Source organism: Bos indicus, chromosome 20 (genome assembly GCF_029378745.1).
Source record: "Bos indicus isolate NIAB-ARS_2022 breed Sahiwal x Tharparkar chromosome 20, NIAB-ARS_B.indTharparkar_mat_pri_1.0, whole genome shotgun sequence".
In the NCBI taxonomy this organism is placed as follows: Eukaryota; Metazoa; Chordata; class Mammalia; order Artiodactyla; family Bovidae; genus Bos; species Bos indicus.
In genome coordinates this window covers 58,434,995-58,450,118 of record NC_091779.1, presented here as the reverse complement: position 1 = coordinate 58,450,118, position 15,124 = coordinate 58,434,995, and the positions used below count along the sequence as shown (strand labels likewise).

At 44.6% G+C, this 15,124-nt stretch overlaps 1 protein-coding gene across 4 annotated transcripts in view; it reads left to right on the top strand.

Moving 5' to 3' along the window:
• TRIO (trio Rho guanine nucleotide exchange factor) overlaps window positions 1–15,124 on the top strand; it is a 361,479-nt gene that overhangs the window by 327,072 nt on the left and 19,283 nt on the right. For all 4 annotated transcript variants that reach the window (XM_070774837.1, XM_070774838.1, XM_070774840.1 and 1 more), the window contains exons 38-46: window positions 1,973–2,121; window positions 3,933–3,999; window positions 5,333–5,436; window positions 7,164–7,233; window positions 9,491–9,580; window positions 11,040–11,132; window positions 11,901–11,951; window positions 12,160–12,237; window positions 13,175–13,366. In XM_070774837.1, the coding sequence (XP_070630938.1) occupies window positions 1,973–2,121; window positions 3,933–3,999; window positions 5,333–5,436; window positions 7,164–7,233; window positions 9,491–9,580; window positions 11,040–11,132; window positions 11,901–11,951; window positions 12,160–12,237; window positions 13,175–13,366 (894 nt within the window). The remainder of the gene's footprint in view (window positions 1–1,972; window positions 2,122–3,932; window positions 4,000–5,332; window positions 5,437–7,163; window positions 7,234–9,490; window positions 9,581–11,039; window positions 11,133–11,900; window positions 11,952–12,159; window positions 12,238–13,174; window positions 13,367–15,124) is intronic.

The following is a 15,124-nucleotide window of genomic DNA, read 5'->3' as shown; positions in this document are numbered from 1 at the left end:
TCAGAAGAACTGTCATCTATTGGCAAATGATGTGAACTGACAAGGGATTAGTCTCCAAAATATACAAACAGCTCATTCAGCTCAATATCAAAAAATAACCCAATCAAAAAAATGAGTAGAAGACCTAGATAGACATTTCTCCAAAGAAGACATACAGATGGGCCACGGGCACGTGAAAAGATGCTCAGCCTCGCTAATCATTAGACAAGTAGAAATCAAAACTATACTGAGGTGTGACCTCACCCCATTCAGAATAGCCATCATCAAAAAGTCAACAAATAACGCTGGAGAGGGTGTGGAGAAAAGGGAACCTTCCTATACTATTGGTGGGAATGTAATTTGGTACAGCCACTATGGAGAACAGTATGGAGGTTTTTAAAAAAAAAACTAAAAATAGAGCTACCATATGACCCAGCAGTCCAGCTCCTGGGCATGTATCCAACAAAGATGAAAGCTCTTAATTGAAGAGAGACATGCCCTCTAATGTTCATAGCAACATTTACAATAGACCAGACATAGAAGCAACCCAAGTGTCCATTGACAGATGAATAGATAAAGAAGATATATACACACACACATATGTGTGTGGGTGTGGGTGGATGGGTATGTATACCCACACACGCACACACGATGGACTATTACTCAGCCATTGAAAAGAATGAAATAATGCTATTTGCAGTAACATGGATGGACCTAGAGATTGTCATACAGAGTGAAGTAAGTCAGAGAAACGAGTATCATATGACAGCACTTACATATGGAACTTGATAAAAATGATACAGATGAGCTTATTTACAAAACAGACTCACAGACATGGAAAACAAATCTGTGATTACCAAAGGGGGAAGGTGAGAGAGGGATAAATTAGGAGTTTGGGATTAACAGATATACACTACTGTATATAAAACAGATAAACAACGAGCACCTATTGTATAGCACAGGAATCTATATTCAGTATCTTGTAGTAACCTATAGTGGAAAAGAATCTGGAAAATGGTATACATATATCCTTTTTCAGATTCTTACAAGTATGTGCATGTGTAAAACATACATATATGTGTAACTGAGTCACTTTGCTGGATACCTGAAATTAACAAGCATAGTAAACTGTGTATATTTCAATTAAAGAAAGAACTGTCACTTGTACCCCTAGAAACTTGGTGAATTCTGATTAAGAAAGAAAATTAATACATACCAATAAGAAAGTAATCATTTGCTGATTCTGGCCACACTAACCCAGGGGAAAAAGTCATCAGTAGTCATTTCACGGATTTATTCGAGGTTCTCAAGAGGATCTCAACAATGAAAACGTCACCTGCAGGAACTAAAATCCAGTGAGGGACAGAGTTGTGGACAAGTAATTGAGGCCAGCAGGACAACCACTTCCTATAGAAGAAAGAAGTTGTGAGGGTCACAGAAATGGAGATGAATTTTAGCCGCATGAGTTATGTGCATGGAAGCATGAGTCAAGGCTTCACGGATAGTCAAGAAACAAATTGATTCTTTAAATTAAAATACAGGTTTGCTGATGCTGCTGCGTAGTCACCAGCAGGGAGTGTGGGCAGTGTGTCGGGGTGTGCTAGCCCAAACGGAGGTGACTGCACACACTTCTGAAATGGTTGTGCTTTCATGGGGCAGGAATGTAACTGAACAGAAAATGACCAGATTTGAAATGGGTGCAGTCTGTGATGTGAACCAAATGTTTTGTTCCTAATTATTTGGTAACTAGGAACAGAATATATTAATAGACATAAATTCACTGCACTTAGCGTTCTGACTTCCCTGTTACTCAGTCTTTAATGAATGCTGGGGCTTTTGTTGTTAAACACTCTTGTGACTTTACACCCATAGGTTCTGCGGTGTCACAGGCTAGGCCTGCTGTGTATTCTGATGTAGGAGACCTCCTGGTCCTAATTTCAGCCTCCTGGGCGATGTAGGTGGGAGGCATGATTGTTGCTCTGATTTTTTCCAGGCTCTGGAGGATCGTCCCAGCTCGCTCCTCGTCGACCAGGGGGACAGCAGCAGCCCCTCCTTCAACCCTTCAGACAACTCCCTGCTGTCCTCCTCCTCACCCATCGATGAGATGGAAGAGAGGAAGTCCAGCTCTTTAAAGAGACGCCAGTAAGACCCCAGTGTTCTAGTTGTCAGCGCTCGGGGGCTCCCCTGCTGGCCCTGCCATCTTCAGAACTGTGGCCCAGTCCTCTCAGAGTCGCAGGAGGAGACCCAGGGTCTCTTCGCTGAGCAGTTAGACGAGCGTGCCCTGCTAAGTCGCTTCAGTCATGTCAGACTCTTTGTGACCCCATGGACTGTAGCCCACCAGGCTCCTCTGTCCATGGGATTCTCCAGGCAATAAAACTGGAGTGGGTTGTCTGCCCTCCTCCAGGGGATCTTCCCGACCCAGGGATCGAACCTGAGCCTCTTGTGAGTCTTCTGCGTTTGGCAGGCGGGTTCTTTACCACGTGCGCCACGCGTACATGTGTTTGCAAAGTGTTCAGAGCCTCAGGAGGGTGCGGTGAGGCATAGCCGCAGCTCTCACTCTTTTATTTCTGCATTGTACTTGATTTGGGAATAAGAGTGGTGGGAGAATCTCTTCTGTCACTGCTGGTGAGAAACTGCTGTACTTTCCAGTATATACGTGCACGTGTGCTCTGGTGCTTAGTCGTGTCCGACTCTCTGCGGCCTCACAGACGGTAGCCCGCCAGGCTTCTCTGTCCATGGGATTTCCCAGGCAAGAATACTGAAGTGGATTGCCATTTCCTCCTCCAGGGGATCTTCCTGACCCAGGGATTGAACCTGCTGCTCTTGTGTCTCCTGCGTTGGCAGGTGGATTCATTATGACTGCGCCACCTGGGCAGCCCCGTTACCCACACAGTAGTAAAGAAGAAAGAAGGCAGTGTAGAAGTAAATGCAGTCCCAGAAACACGAAACATACCTTCATGGTAGAATTTTTCGATTTCAGTTAAAAAGTCCTGAAAAATATTACAAAAGGCTTAAAATTATATTTGGAGAAGAGGAAGAAATTTCCCAGCTGCATGAACACAGAAATTTGGTTTGATTGATCCTGTATCCCAGTATCTAGAGTGACTTCAGGTGCATAGGAGGTGCCGGTTGAATGAAAAAACAAACCAATCAGCCAATTAACTTTTACAGGTCAATTGAGGTGGTTTGCCATAACTAATGGCAGCCCACTCCAATACTCTTGGCTTGGAAAATCCCATGGACAGAGGAGCCTGGTAGGCTGCAGTCTATGGGGTCGCTAAGAGTCAGGCACGACTGAGCGACTTCACTTTCACTTTTCACTTTCCTGCATTGGAGAAGGAAATGGCAACTCACTCCAGTGTTCTTGCCTGGAGAATCCCAGGGACAGAGGAGCCTAGTAGGCTGCCGTCTGTGGGGTCGCACAGAGTCGGACACGACTGAAGTGACTGAGCAGCAGCAGCCATAACTAATCAAGTGATTGTCTTCTGTTATCTAAGTGGCTTTAAACGGTTACTGATCCTTACTGAAAGGAACATTTCTGAATGATGTGTTCAGACGCAAGGCTTTAAACATCTGAGTTAAATTTCTTTTGTATATCCAGAAAAGCTTAAAATGACTCAAGCGTTAAAGCACAAAGAAGCAGAAGACCGGCTTCCTTTAATGTCTTGGCTTCATAGCAGAGCTGTGTCCTGGCTTCTCTCAGTCATCGTCCACACGGTCAGAGTCCGGTGACAGGAGTGCACCCCGAACGGGAGGTCCTTTGTGCCCTCTGCAGTCCCTGTGGGTCACCCACGTGAACTTGTTAGTGGTTGGGGACCCAAAGTGCAAGTTTGTTAGGTTACTTCACAGCCCCTGCAGAATCCGACCTGATGAAAGAAAAAGTGTGAGAGTTTCATCAGAAAATTCCTTAGATGGTGGATTGTAAACACTGTTTTGTCCCTCCCTTTTTTCAGCTACGTTTTACAAGAATTAGTGGAGACAGAGCGTGACTATGTGCGGGACCTCGGCTGTGTGGTGGAGGTGTGTACTTTCAGAGATAAATAACCTCTATCAGCTAGCTCTGAGGCTTGTCAGAAGGGTGTTCATTTGGACAGTCGAATGCTGATAGCTTCTCAAAAGCCTTGAAAACATGTTTGACTAAAACAAAACAGTAAAACGACCAACAAAATATTTCTGAAAAATAAAATTTAGCCAAATATCTTAATCTTAATAACTTTTAAAGACTTCTCTTTTGAACAGTGCATCTTGACAGAGTCTCCTTTTTTAATATAGTTGAAGTTTATAAATGTTATCTCCAAAAAAAAGAATTTCTGGTATGGAAATCTGGCCTTTGATTATTTTATAAGAGGGTGGGCATCACCATGGAAATGAGGGTATCTGTGGTTGAAAAGTCAGTGTGACCAGCTCTGGATTCTGTTACATCCTGAATCCCCCTTGGGTGTGGAGCTTGGTCAGTGGCTGCCACCCCAGGCCATTTGCTTGTAGTTTTCACAGAACGAATATGTCACCATTTCACTGACCAGAAGTTACTCTGCAATTTGTAACCATAGCAAAGCCGCTGCCTTTCATCCGAAATCAAGAGTCATCTCTGGCCTTGTCCCTACATTAAGTTCAGGGCATCATCATATTAGTAAACTCAACTGATCAAAAAGCTATTTTTGTAAAATAAAACTTTACCATTTATTCTTTCAGCTTTGCAAATATGTACAAGGCAATACTTTTTGGATGGACATTCCATGAAGAGTAATAGCTATTACAGTTAATTGCATAACAAAAGATTAAACATGCATGACATATCCGTCATCACTCCAGCAGTAACTTCAGAGCCTCCTGTATAGGCTGAATCCCATCTGAGTTATATAGAAGTTTTAAACCACATTTTAGCAACATAGTTAACTAGCTGGGGTTAGAAATCAATTTATGGAAAGTATATTATTAAATCCTTATTTAACAAATTATGTAGATAATCCAAAAAGAAAAGAAAATCTGTTTATATCAGATCAGTACTAAGAACAGAGGAAATACGCTTCATGCCAAAAATTTAATATTTACAAGCTGACAAGATGATTTGTTTTATGAAATCATTTACATTTATTTAAACTTTCCAGTTCCTCAGAAGAGTTTTGATCTTTGAGTGCTAAACAGTTCAGGGAGAGAAAGTCATGGCAATGAATGTGACTGTATTTTCACGGGCCAGTTAAGGACGTATTTCTCAAAAGGCTTTTGTTCTTAAACAGTTGGTTTAGGAGACAGTGCGTATGTCTGCTTTGTCCTCTGTGACTCAGTCAGTAAACCACTGCTTAATTCAAACATGTTCAATGAAATAACCTTATCTTTAAATATTTACTTTTAGGGCTACATGGCACTTATGAAAGAAGATGGTGTTCCTGACGACATGAAAGGCAAAGACAAGATTGTGTTTGGCAACATCCATCAGATTTACGACTGGCACAGAGAGTACGTAAAATACACCCCGTGCCCGACCGTGGGCAGTGTGTGATCACCGCCGAGCTGCATCACAGGCTTGTCAGGGGTGGGAGAGGACATTTGTTGATTCATTTCATTTCACTACCTGTATAGCCTCGTGCAGGCAGCTGTTGCAGAGGAAGTACTGCTTTGCTGAGGAATTTTCCGGTTGCGTTTCATGGCACGAGGAAGTCCCTTACCTTCTTCATGCTGGTCCATCCAGGGGCCCAGGGCGTTGGGGGAAGGTGGGGCTGGAGGCCTGGGTACAGAGTCTGACAATCTGGGTTCATAGTCTGGTCCTGACCCTGAGCTGTCTGCCTCCATCCTTCATTTGGGTCACTGTGTTACCCTCCTCGTGGGGTTTTTATGGAGTGACTGAGTTAATACACACACGTAAAGCACTTCGAACAATACCTGCATAGAGTAAGCCTTGATGAGTGTTTGTAGTTAAAATTGCAGCCACCTCTGTAATAAATACAAATTACCATGAAAGAGTTATTTTTCAAGTCAGCATTCATGGGGAAAGTAGACACGGTTGCCCATGAAAATCAAATCTGATTCTAGTACCTTGCCACACCTGTCCTGATCTGTAGTGAAACCAACTTTTTAAAGGTATAGTTGGTGCCATTATCTAGTCCTCTGGTCCCAAGGCTGGTTCTTAAGCTATGACAGAAAAGGGGAAACAGCGCCAAGCTGCTGGGATGACCAGACAGAGAAATTGCCCCTGGAGATACCGTGTCTGCATGATATGTGCAGAACTAGAGGATATTGCATCCTCAAATGCAAGGCAGTTCAACATGGCATTCATTGGTGTGCTGGCTTGCAGGTCAGGAAAATCCAAGCTACAGATATCAACATATGGAAGTGAGAGCTAAGGTGGGCATACGTCTCACCAACAGCTCTAGTCCAGACAAAGTGAAGAGCAGTCGTCCGTTTTGTTTTGTTTCTATGGTTATACCTACTTTTGATCTTGTGTGTATGCTGTGTGCCCAGTCATGTCCAACTCCTGTATCCCCATAGACTGTAGCGCAGCAGGCTCCTCTGTCCATGGAATTTCCCAGCAAGAGTACTGGAGTGGGTGCCACTTTCTTGTCCAGGGGATCTTCCCGACCCAGCTATTGAACCTGCATCTCTTGTGTCTCCTGCATTGGCAGGCAGATTTTTTATCACTGCACCACGTGGGAACCCCAATTTTATCTTAACGGGACCTAATATTTGCAACCTAGAAGTTGATTTTGATAATATTTGAGAAAACTTTTATTTTTTAAAGAAAACCTCAAAGCTGTCACAGATTACATTCAGATTTGAGCCTCTTAAAAATGACCATGGAAAGAATATGAAATTCACAGGTATGCAGACCAAGATAAAGAAAAATGACCAACTGCTTTGAAGCGTTTTTTTTACCCCATATTCAGATGAGATTTTATTATTTGAGTCATTTTAAAAAATGAAACAGAAATGTGGACTTTCCAGAGGAAGGGAAGGTTGCCAGTCAAGAGGTGTCTTGCTCTGACTTAACCTTTTTAAACTGTTGTAAATTGTATCTCTTTCTGCTTTCTGTCCTAACAAAACGTTTAGTGTTCGTTGTATTGGCTAAACATATACTTTACACTTCCAGATTGCTAATGTCAAAACAGACTATTTTGAAAATTTAAACCTCAGTCTAAAATTAGAAGGCCAAATCGGAGATGGTTCTAATATTTCTCCTTTCGTTGCAGCTTTTTTTTAGGAGAGTTGGAGAAGTGCCTTGAAGATCCGGAAAAACTAGGATCCCTTTTTGTTAAACATGTAAGTACAGAAGCATTATTTATATTCTCTTCTGTATTGTCATATTTAGTAATTGGCTTGTCAGATGAAAGGAGAACTCACTGGCAGTTTACAGAAATGCTTATATTGAGAATGAAATCAAACCGTACAGTGTCAGCTGGTTGGATTCAAATCCCCCACTGCTCTTCTACATGCGAACGGTCTGCTTTCCCAGTCAGCTGGCCTGGGTTGGCTGTTTAGCTCACAAACAGGCCAAGATGGTCCGCAGGGGACCAGAACCAGACCAGCAGCAGGACCATTTGGAAACATCTTTGGGCAAAGAAGTGCTGGTGCAGATAGTGATGCACCTAGACGTGCAGGTTTAATGTAGTAACCAAATATTTGTAAATCTAAGGTACGCATGTTGGAACCTGCCGGCAGTCCAGCGGTGAAGACTCCATGCTTCCATTGCAGGGGATGTGGGTTCCATCCCTAGTTGGTTAACTAAGATCCCACATGCTGCATGCTGTGGCAATAAGACAAACAAATTAATTCAATAAGCACATTAAGAATAAAGGGGCATTTTTGGTTTGGTTTGGTTTTTAGGGAAAATTACTATATTTTCAAAGTGACCAGAGCTTTTGTATTTTTGCACATCTCCTTAATGTCTGGCTTAATAGAAGACAGATGCATGTTTATATCTTGTTTCTGTATTGAACCTAACTAAAAATAAATTTTTAGTTAAAATTTATGGGGGGAAAAAAATCTGTCCTCACATAGATATTTGGTTAGAAAGGAATGAGTATTTTAATAGCCTTTTCAGATAATTTATAGACAGTTTTCTGAGATACTGCACCAAAACTCAAGTGAGAATTTCTTAAAGGTTAGTTGCAACATGGAATCTGAAAACCCACTGGTGACCTCACTTCTGTTGCCCTGAAAGCCTTAGAGCCATCTTGCTGTTAAAGACACTTTCCCTTCTGCACCAGCTCCTGACATCCTGTATTGGTCTTTTGGAAAACCCTGACCCACTGATTGAGACAGATCTTCCAGATGGTGAACTATTTCAATGAACAGTATCCCCGCTGCCAAAAAAAGAAAAAATCAGATTTGTTCATATCACCACCCATCTCTTCACAAAAATCTTTTAAGTATTGTCAAGTTCTGGTAGCTCAGCTGGTAAAGAATCAGCCTACAGTGTGGGAAACCTGTGTTTGATCCCTGGGTTGGGAAGATTCCCTGGAGAAGGGAAAGGCTACCCACTCCAGTATTGTGGCCTGGAGAATTCCATGGACTGTATAGTCCCTGGGGTCGCAAAGACCGAGTGACTTTCACTTTCGTTTTCATGGTCAAGTTCAAGATGGCAGATCCACATTCTCCAAAATGTTAATTTTTTGCTTGAAAGCTTCATTTTTCATTATTAATAGACATTGCAGGTTGTTTGCCTTGAAACAACAGGCTTATTTTATCCATGTTCAGGAAAGGGTCTAGCAGATACCCACGCATAAGTAATTATAGTCCTTGAGGCTTTTAAGTAAAAACAAGCAGCTGGTTCAGCTCATGGCTCAGCCACACGAGGGCGCTGCTGCACCTGCTGTCACACGAGGCAGGCGTGTCACCAGGACCCCAGTCTTATCACAGGAAGGTTAGAAAGGTGTATAGCCCGTGGTTGAGTCTTAATACAATGAATTTTTATCAGTTCATCAAGGACAGTCTTAGCTGAAGCTGGTGTGTGCCGTGGTGAGGGATACTTGCTAAAATGCCAGCAGTTTCTCCCACCACCGGTTTTGCACATCACTGCAGATGAAAAGAAGAGGGTGACAACTTAGTATTATTTGAAAATAGTTTGACCTGATGGGTCCCCAGGAGGCCTTCAGGACCCCAGGGGTGTGTACAGCACACTTTGAGGGTCAGTGCAGGAAGTCATGGCCCAGTATTTAAGACTGCCTTCAGTATTTAAGACTAAAGAGCTTTTTCTAACCTCGTTCAAAAAAAAAAAAAAGCCAGGCTTCCCGGAGCCACTGGCAGGATTTGAAGGTGGGAAAGCGATTCTTGGTTTAATACCAAGAACTGCGTGCTTTCCCCGCCCCTGGTGTTTTCCCAGGTAAAGCATGGGGTTTGATATATATGAGGGAAAGACAAAGAAGGGCTGTTTTTGGAGCCAGCATCAGGAACCTGGGATGTGCTCCCAAGAGCCTAACCATGCGGTTTTCTCGAGAGAACAGTTGCTTTCCGAATGCACTGACACCGTGCACGTGCTTCCTGTGTTCTAACCCACCTGTTTGCCTTCCTTTCCTAGGAGAGAAGGTTGCACATGTACATAGTTTATTGCCAAAATAAACCAAAGTCTGAACACATTGTCTCAGAATACATTGACACCTTTTTTGAGGTAAGACTCAGTTACAAAGCAGTTCTGAATCATTGGTTACAGTTGATTTCCAAAAATTCGTTTCCCATGAGATTAAGCAATCGTCAAGAAACTAGCCTCAGTTATAAGAGTCCTGAACTTGTATTTCTTTCTTGTAAACCAGAGAAGTGAGTATAAATTCAACCTGTGATCACATCCCTCAGCATTCAGAGCACTGGGGTCACGGCTAAAGTCAGGGGCTTGGGGCTTCCCTGGTGGCTCAGTGGTAAAGAATCTGCCTGCCAGTGCGGGAGACACCAGTTCGATCCCTGGCCCGGGAAGATGCCACATGCCGAGGAGCAACTAAGCCCGGGAGCCACAGCTGTTGAGTCTGTGCTCTGGAGCCCAGGCACCCTCGGTCCGTGCTCCGCAGCAACACATCCGTGCACTGGATGGCACGAGCAGGCCACACGCTGCCACAGGAGAGTAGTGCCCGCTCACCAGAGCTAGAGAGAAGCCTGAGCAGCAGCGAAACCCCAGCACACCCAAAATAAGTAAACAGAATTACTTTTTAAAAAATGAGTAACCTTAAAAAAAATCAGGTTTTAAAATCAATTTCAAACTAGGGCTCATTTTCACATGCAGGATAATTCATGATCTAAACTTTTAGCCTAGAAATGAAATATTTGTATCAATAAAAGTAAGCAATTGAAAAAAAGGCCTTTTTAGGCAAGCATAGAAGATGCTCTGAAAAACAGCTCAGAAAGCTGAAACGCGAGCGGTGGCACAGCACTGGCGGGCCGTGTGCAGTGTGGCCTCTTTTCTCATCATCTCTCCTACCATGTAGTTAGCATTTCTGAGTTACAGGGACTGGAAAGTGCCTTTTAAAAGGCAGCATTCAGTATAGTTGATTCAAAGTGTTGTATTGGTTTCTGATATACAGTGGGGGTGATTTAGCTATACATATATACATACCTGTATATGTGCATGTGTTCTTTTCCACTGTGATTTATTGCTGGATATTGAGTGTGGTTCCCTGTGCTATACAGAGCCGCCTTATTATTTATGTTGTATATCGTGGTGTGTCTCTGCTGGTCCAGGCTCTGAATTTATCTGTTCCCTCACCCCCTGTCCCCTTTGTAATCATGGATTTGTCTTCTCTGACTACTCTGTTTCTGTCTAGTAAATAAGTTCATTTGTATCATATTTTAGATTCCACATATAAGTGATGTCTTTCAGGGGTGCGAAATTGTTTAAGCCCCAGTAATTCTTAAGTTTAAATTTCAAATGATTAACAATAAGCACATCTTACGAATCACGTTCAACCTTCTGTGCTTGCTAGTCTCTTCAGATGTCTAGATTGTTAAGCACTGGTTTTCGGTTTCATAAAACAGAAAAGGTTTTCCTTCTAGATGGACCATAAAATTGTTATGTCAAACAGAATAACTAACTGAATAAAAGACAACACTCGAGTCCTTTCCTTCCTCCTCCAAAACCCCAGGACTTAAAGCAGCGCCTGGGCCACAGGCTGCAGCTCACGGACTTGCTGATCAAACCCGTGCAGAGGATCACGAAGTACCAGCTACTGCTGAAGGTGAGGCTCCGCCGGCCCGAGCCCGCTCCGCGGGGCCCGAGGGCTGGGCCGGTGGTGAGCATCGGCAGGGGCCCGAGGGCTGGGCCGGTGATGAGCATCGGCAGGGGGACCAGAGGGCTGGGCAGGTGATGAGCATCTTTTCTGTAAAAAAAAAAAAAAAAAAAGAAGCAGTCTTGTTGTTTCTGATTTCCAATATTTCCAAGTAAGTTTTTTTAAAACTTAAGGCGAGCCCTTATACTGTTCTCTCAATTTTTCATTTACATCAGGTTCTGACGCAAAACATCCGTGAAAGTGAGCTTTTTCTCCCCACCACGGATCTTGAATACTTGACCCACTTACAGGTTTTCTGTCTCCTTGGGGCTTCAGATTAAACGTTTAGTCCCTGCCAGTTCCTCTCTGTGGGCTCAGCAACCGCCCTTGAGTGATTCAAATTCCTCAGCACCCCTGAAGACAAAGTCAAGCCATTTTCCATGGTAAAAGTGACTGTTGGAGGTGGCGAGATCCCTTCACACATAAAACTTAGAACCTGGAGGTAAAGAGAGATGAGCGCCTATCTTGGGGTGAAACAGGAACCACGACCTGCTTAGATCAGCTGGCCCTGACTTTGCGCTCCTGTGGCTTGAAGTCCGCCTGGGGATACCTCATCTTTGTGTTCCTGGGAGAGAAAAACGAGGCTGGCCCAGTGGCTGGCATCGTGGCTGATCAGAAAGGGGACTGCTGTGTGACCATCACCCTTGTCATGCCCTTCTGTCTGTTTTCCTCCTACAGGACTTCCTCAAGTATTCCAAAAAGGCCAGCCTGGATACATCAGAACTAGAGGTACTGACACCCCGCTGGGTGCGTCTCTGAAGCAGCTTGTCTCTGGTGGGGTCGGGGGGGTCTCCCGAGCCCCCTGGGCGTGCCCTCTGTCCACGCGTGGGCGGGCAGGGGAGGAACTGAACAAGGTGGCGGATTGGAGGGTTAGTGCTCCAGCCTGGCCCCAGGAACTGAAGGCTCACTCTGCTCCCCACCTCCGCCCACCCTGCAGAGAGCCGTGGAGGTCATGTGTGTCGTCCCGAAGCGCTGCAACGACATGATGAACGTCGGGAGGCTACAAGGCTTCGACGTAATGTGGCTCCTCTTTAAACTTGCTGCTGTGTCTGGGATGCTTGACCTCCACCTGCAGAAAGCCGGTCCTTTCTGCTTGGTTTGCTGTCTTCTCTTACTGTCCCTCAACCTGAGTGATACTATGTTTCAGCTTATCTGGGTGCATCTAATTTGCTTTTGTGGGGGACCTTCCTCTGCTCAAAGCCCAGCGCCTCGTGGCAGGAGCAGGCAGGCCTCTGCTCTGTCTCCAGGACCCTCTGCTGCGGAGGAGCGAGCCTCCTTCCCCGGCACGATGAGCAGGGGCCCGTCCATCTCATCTGTCAGCCCCAGGAGCCTGACTCCAGGTCCCTGGGCTCCCCGTTAGTCACAGACTTCTCTCTGAGTTGCCAGACCACTCAGATTACGTACTACCTACTAGCATGAGGATGTCCAGAGCCCAGAATCCTTTTTTTTTTTCCCCCAGTTTGATTGTCGAGTAAGGAGACGGGAGTTTTTCTTTTTCTTGCTTACTGTTTCGCTAGAGGAGTGGGTTTAGTTTAACATGCTGGTGCTGGAGTTCTCCGAAAAACACACACACACACACAGATGGGCTCTCCTGGAGGGCTCCTGAGCATCTGTGAGCAGGTCCCACCCAGGGTGCTAGCGGCACCTGGCCGTGGACCGCCCCTTGAGAAGTACTCTTCCGCTGCGAACTACACCCTTCCATCCACTTTCAGTCTCTGACTGTAACTGAGGCCAGGGGTTACACAAGAGCTGGCAAGGATTTTATTTAGATGATTTTTCTGTTTAGCTCTAAGACGTTATTATACTAAAAGAAATGTTACACTCCATAAATTAATACAAGAAAATACATCATTCTGTGGGAGGAAAACTAAAGAAAACAAAATTTCCAGTGTCTTAACTTTGAATGCAATGTTTTCTTCTCCTGTTCCTCTGCACCCTTCTCTACATTCCAGGGTAAGATCGTGGCCCAGGGCAAGCTGCTCCTGCAGGACACGTTCTTGGTCACGGACCAGGACACGGGGCTGCTGCCTCGCTGCAAAGAGAGGCGGGTGTTCCTCTTCGAGCAGATCGTCATTTTCAGTGAGCCACTGGATAAAAAAAAGGGCTTCTCCATGCCAGGATTCCTGTTCAAGAACAGTATCAAGGTAGCTCATGTTTGCCTGTTTTCTCAAGCACTAATGCATATACCCGGTACACTGAAAAAATGTGTCCTTTTTAATGATGACATGTCCCAATCATTCCTGCTCCTTGGAAGAAAGGCTGCAACAAACCTAAACAGCATATTAAAAAAGCAGAGACATTATTTTGCCAACTAAGGTTCGTAGAGTTAAAGGTATGGTTTTTCTAGTAGTCATGTATGGATGTGAGAGTTGGACCATAAAGAAGGCTGAGTGCCGAAGAATTGATGCTTTTGAACTATAGTGTTGGAGAAGACTCTTGAGAGTCCTGTGTACTGCAAGGAGATCAAACCAGTCAATCTTAAAGGAAATCAACCCTGACTATTCTTTGGAAGGACTGAAGCTGAAGCTCCAATACTTTGGCCACCTTGATGTGAAGAGCTGACTCATTGAAAAAGATCCTGATGGTGGGAAAGATTGAAGGCAGGAGAAGAGGGCAACAGAGGATGAGGTGGTTGGATGGCATCACCAGCTCAGTGGACAGGAGTTTGAGCAAGCTCCAGGAGATGGTGAAGGACAGGGAAGCCTGGCGTGGGCTGCTGTCCATGGGGTCTCAAAGAGTCAGACACTACATAGAGACTGAATAGCAACAAATTCTGATCTTCATTAAATATTTAGAGAATTTTCTAATACTTTTCACACCCTTTAAATTCACTCCATCCTCTGCTGTCTGAGTTCCCCAGTGGCTGATGGGGGGCGTACGGCTACAGCGTTCATTTTTACCACGGTGAGAAGGCCTCACCTTTGCTAGTTTTTTTTGGCTCCACCTTCTCTAGGACCATGTGAATTATTCAAGTTCAGAGGCATGGATTTCGAGAGGATAGCTTACCTTTTTCTCTTCTCCATTCAGCAAGAATCTTCTCTGCACTCAGAACCAGGCAGGGGGCCGTAGGGCTGGACAAGGCAGGCAGTCTTTGCCCCGGGGTGGCTTGCTCTCCGACAGAAGAAAAAAACAAGACTGCCAATGGCCCCGAGTCCTGTAAAGGAACAAACCAAGAGTGAGATGAGGAGACCCCAGGTCCCAGCAGATTAACATTCTAGTTAATTGTTGAAGCTACTCGTTAAATTCCTGGTGATCCCCATAGGCCTGAGTTAAAAGAATCATTAAAAAGCTTCGAGATACTAATTTTGGAGGTGGTAAAAAGGGCAGCCCAGCCAAAGAGTGGCGGTTTCAGTTTTGACCCAAGAGGAGCGTTACTTTGCACTTGCACTTTGTGCTTCTGTTTGTTTGTTTGTTTGTTTGTTTCATAGTGAAATGTTAGTTGCTCAGTCATGGCATACCCTTTGCAACCCCATGGACTGTAGCCCACCAGGCTCCTCCTGTCCATGAAATTCTCCAGGCAAGAATACTGGAGTGGGTAGCCATTCCCTCTCCAGGGGGCTTTCCCGACACATACACTGTTTGTCAGTGTCCAGCCCTCTGGTGTTAAGTACGTTCACACTTGTCAGCCAACCATCACCACCATCTATCTCCAGGACTCTTCATCTTATAAAAGTAGAGCTCCATCATCATTAAACAATACTCTGTGCCTCATCCAAAGGGAGTCATCACAGTGCTGGACTTTCTCCCCCTGGCTCATTTCATGTAGCTCAGTGGCCTCCAGGCTCACCTGTGGTGTAGCCTGTGACAGAATGTCCTTCCTTTTTAAAGGCTGTATAATAGTCCACTGTGTATACAGACCACGTTTGATTATTCATCCATCTGTTGATGGAAACTTGGTTTGC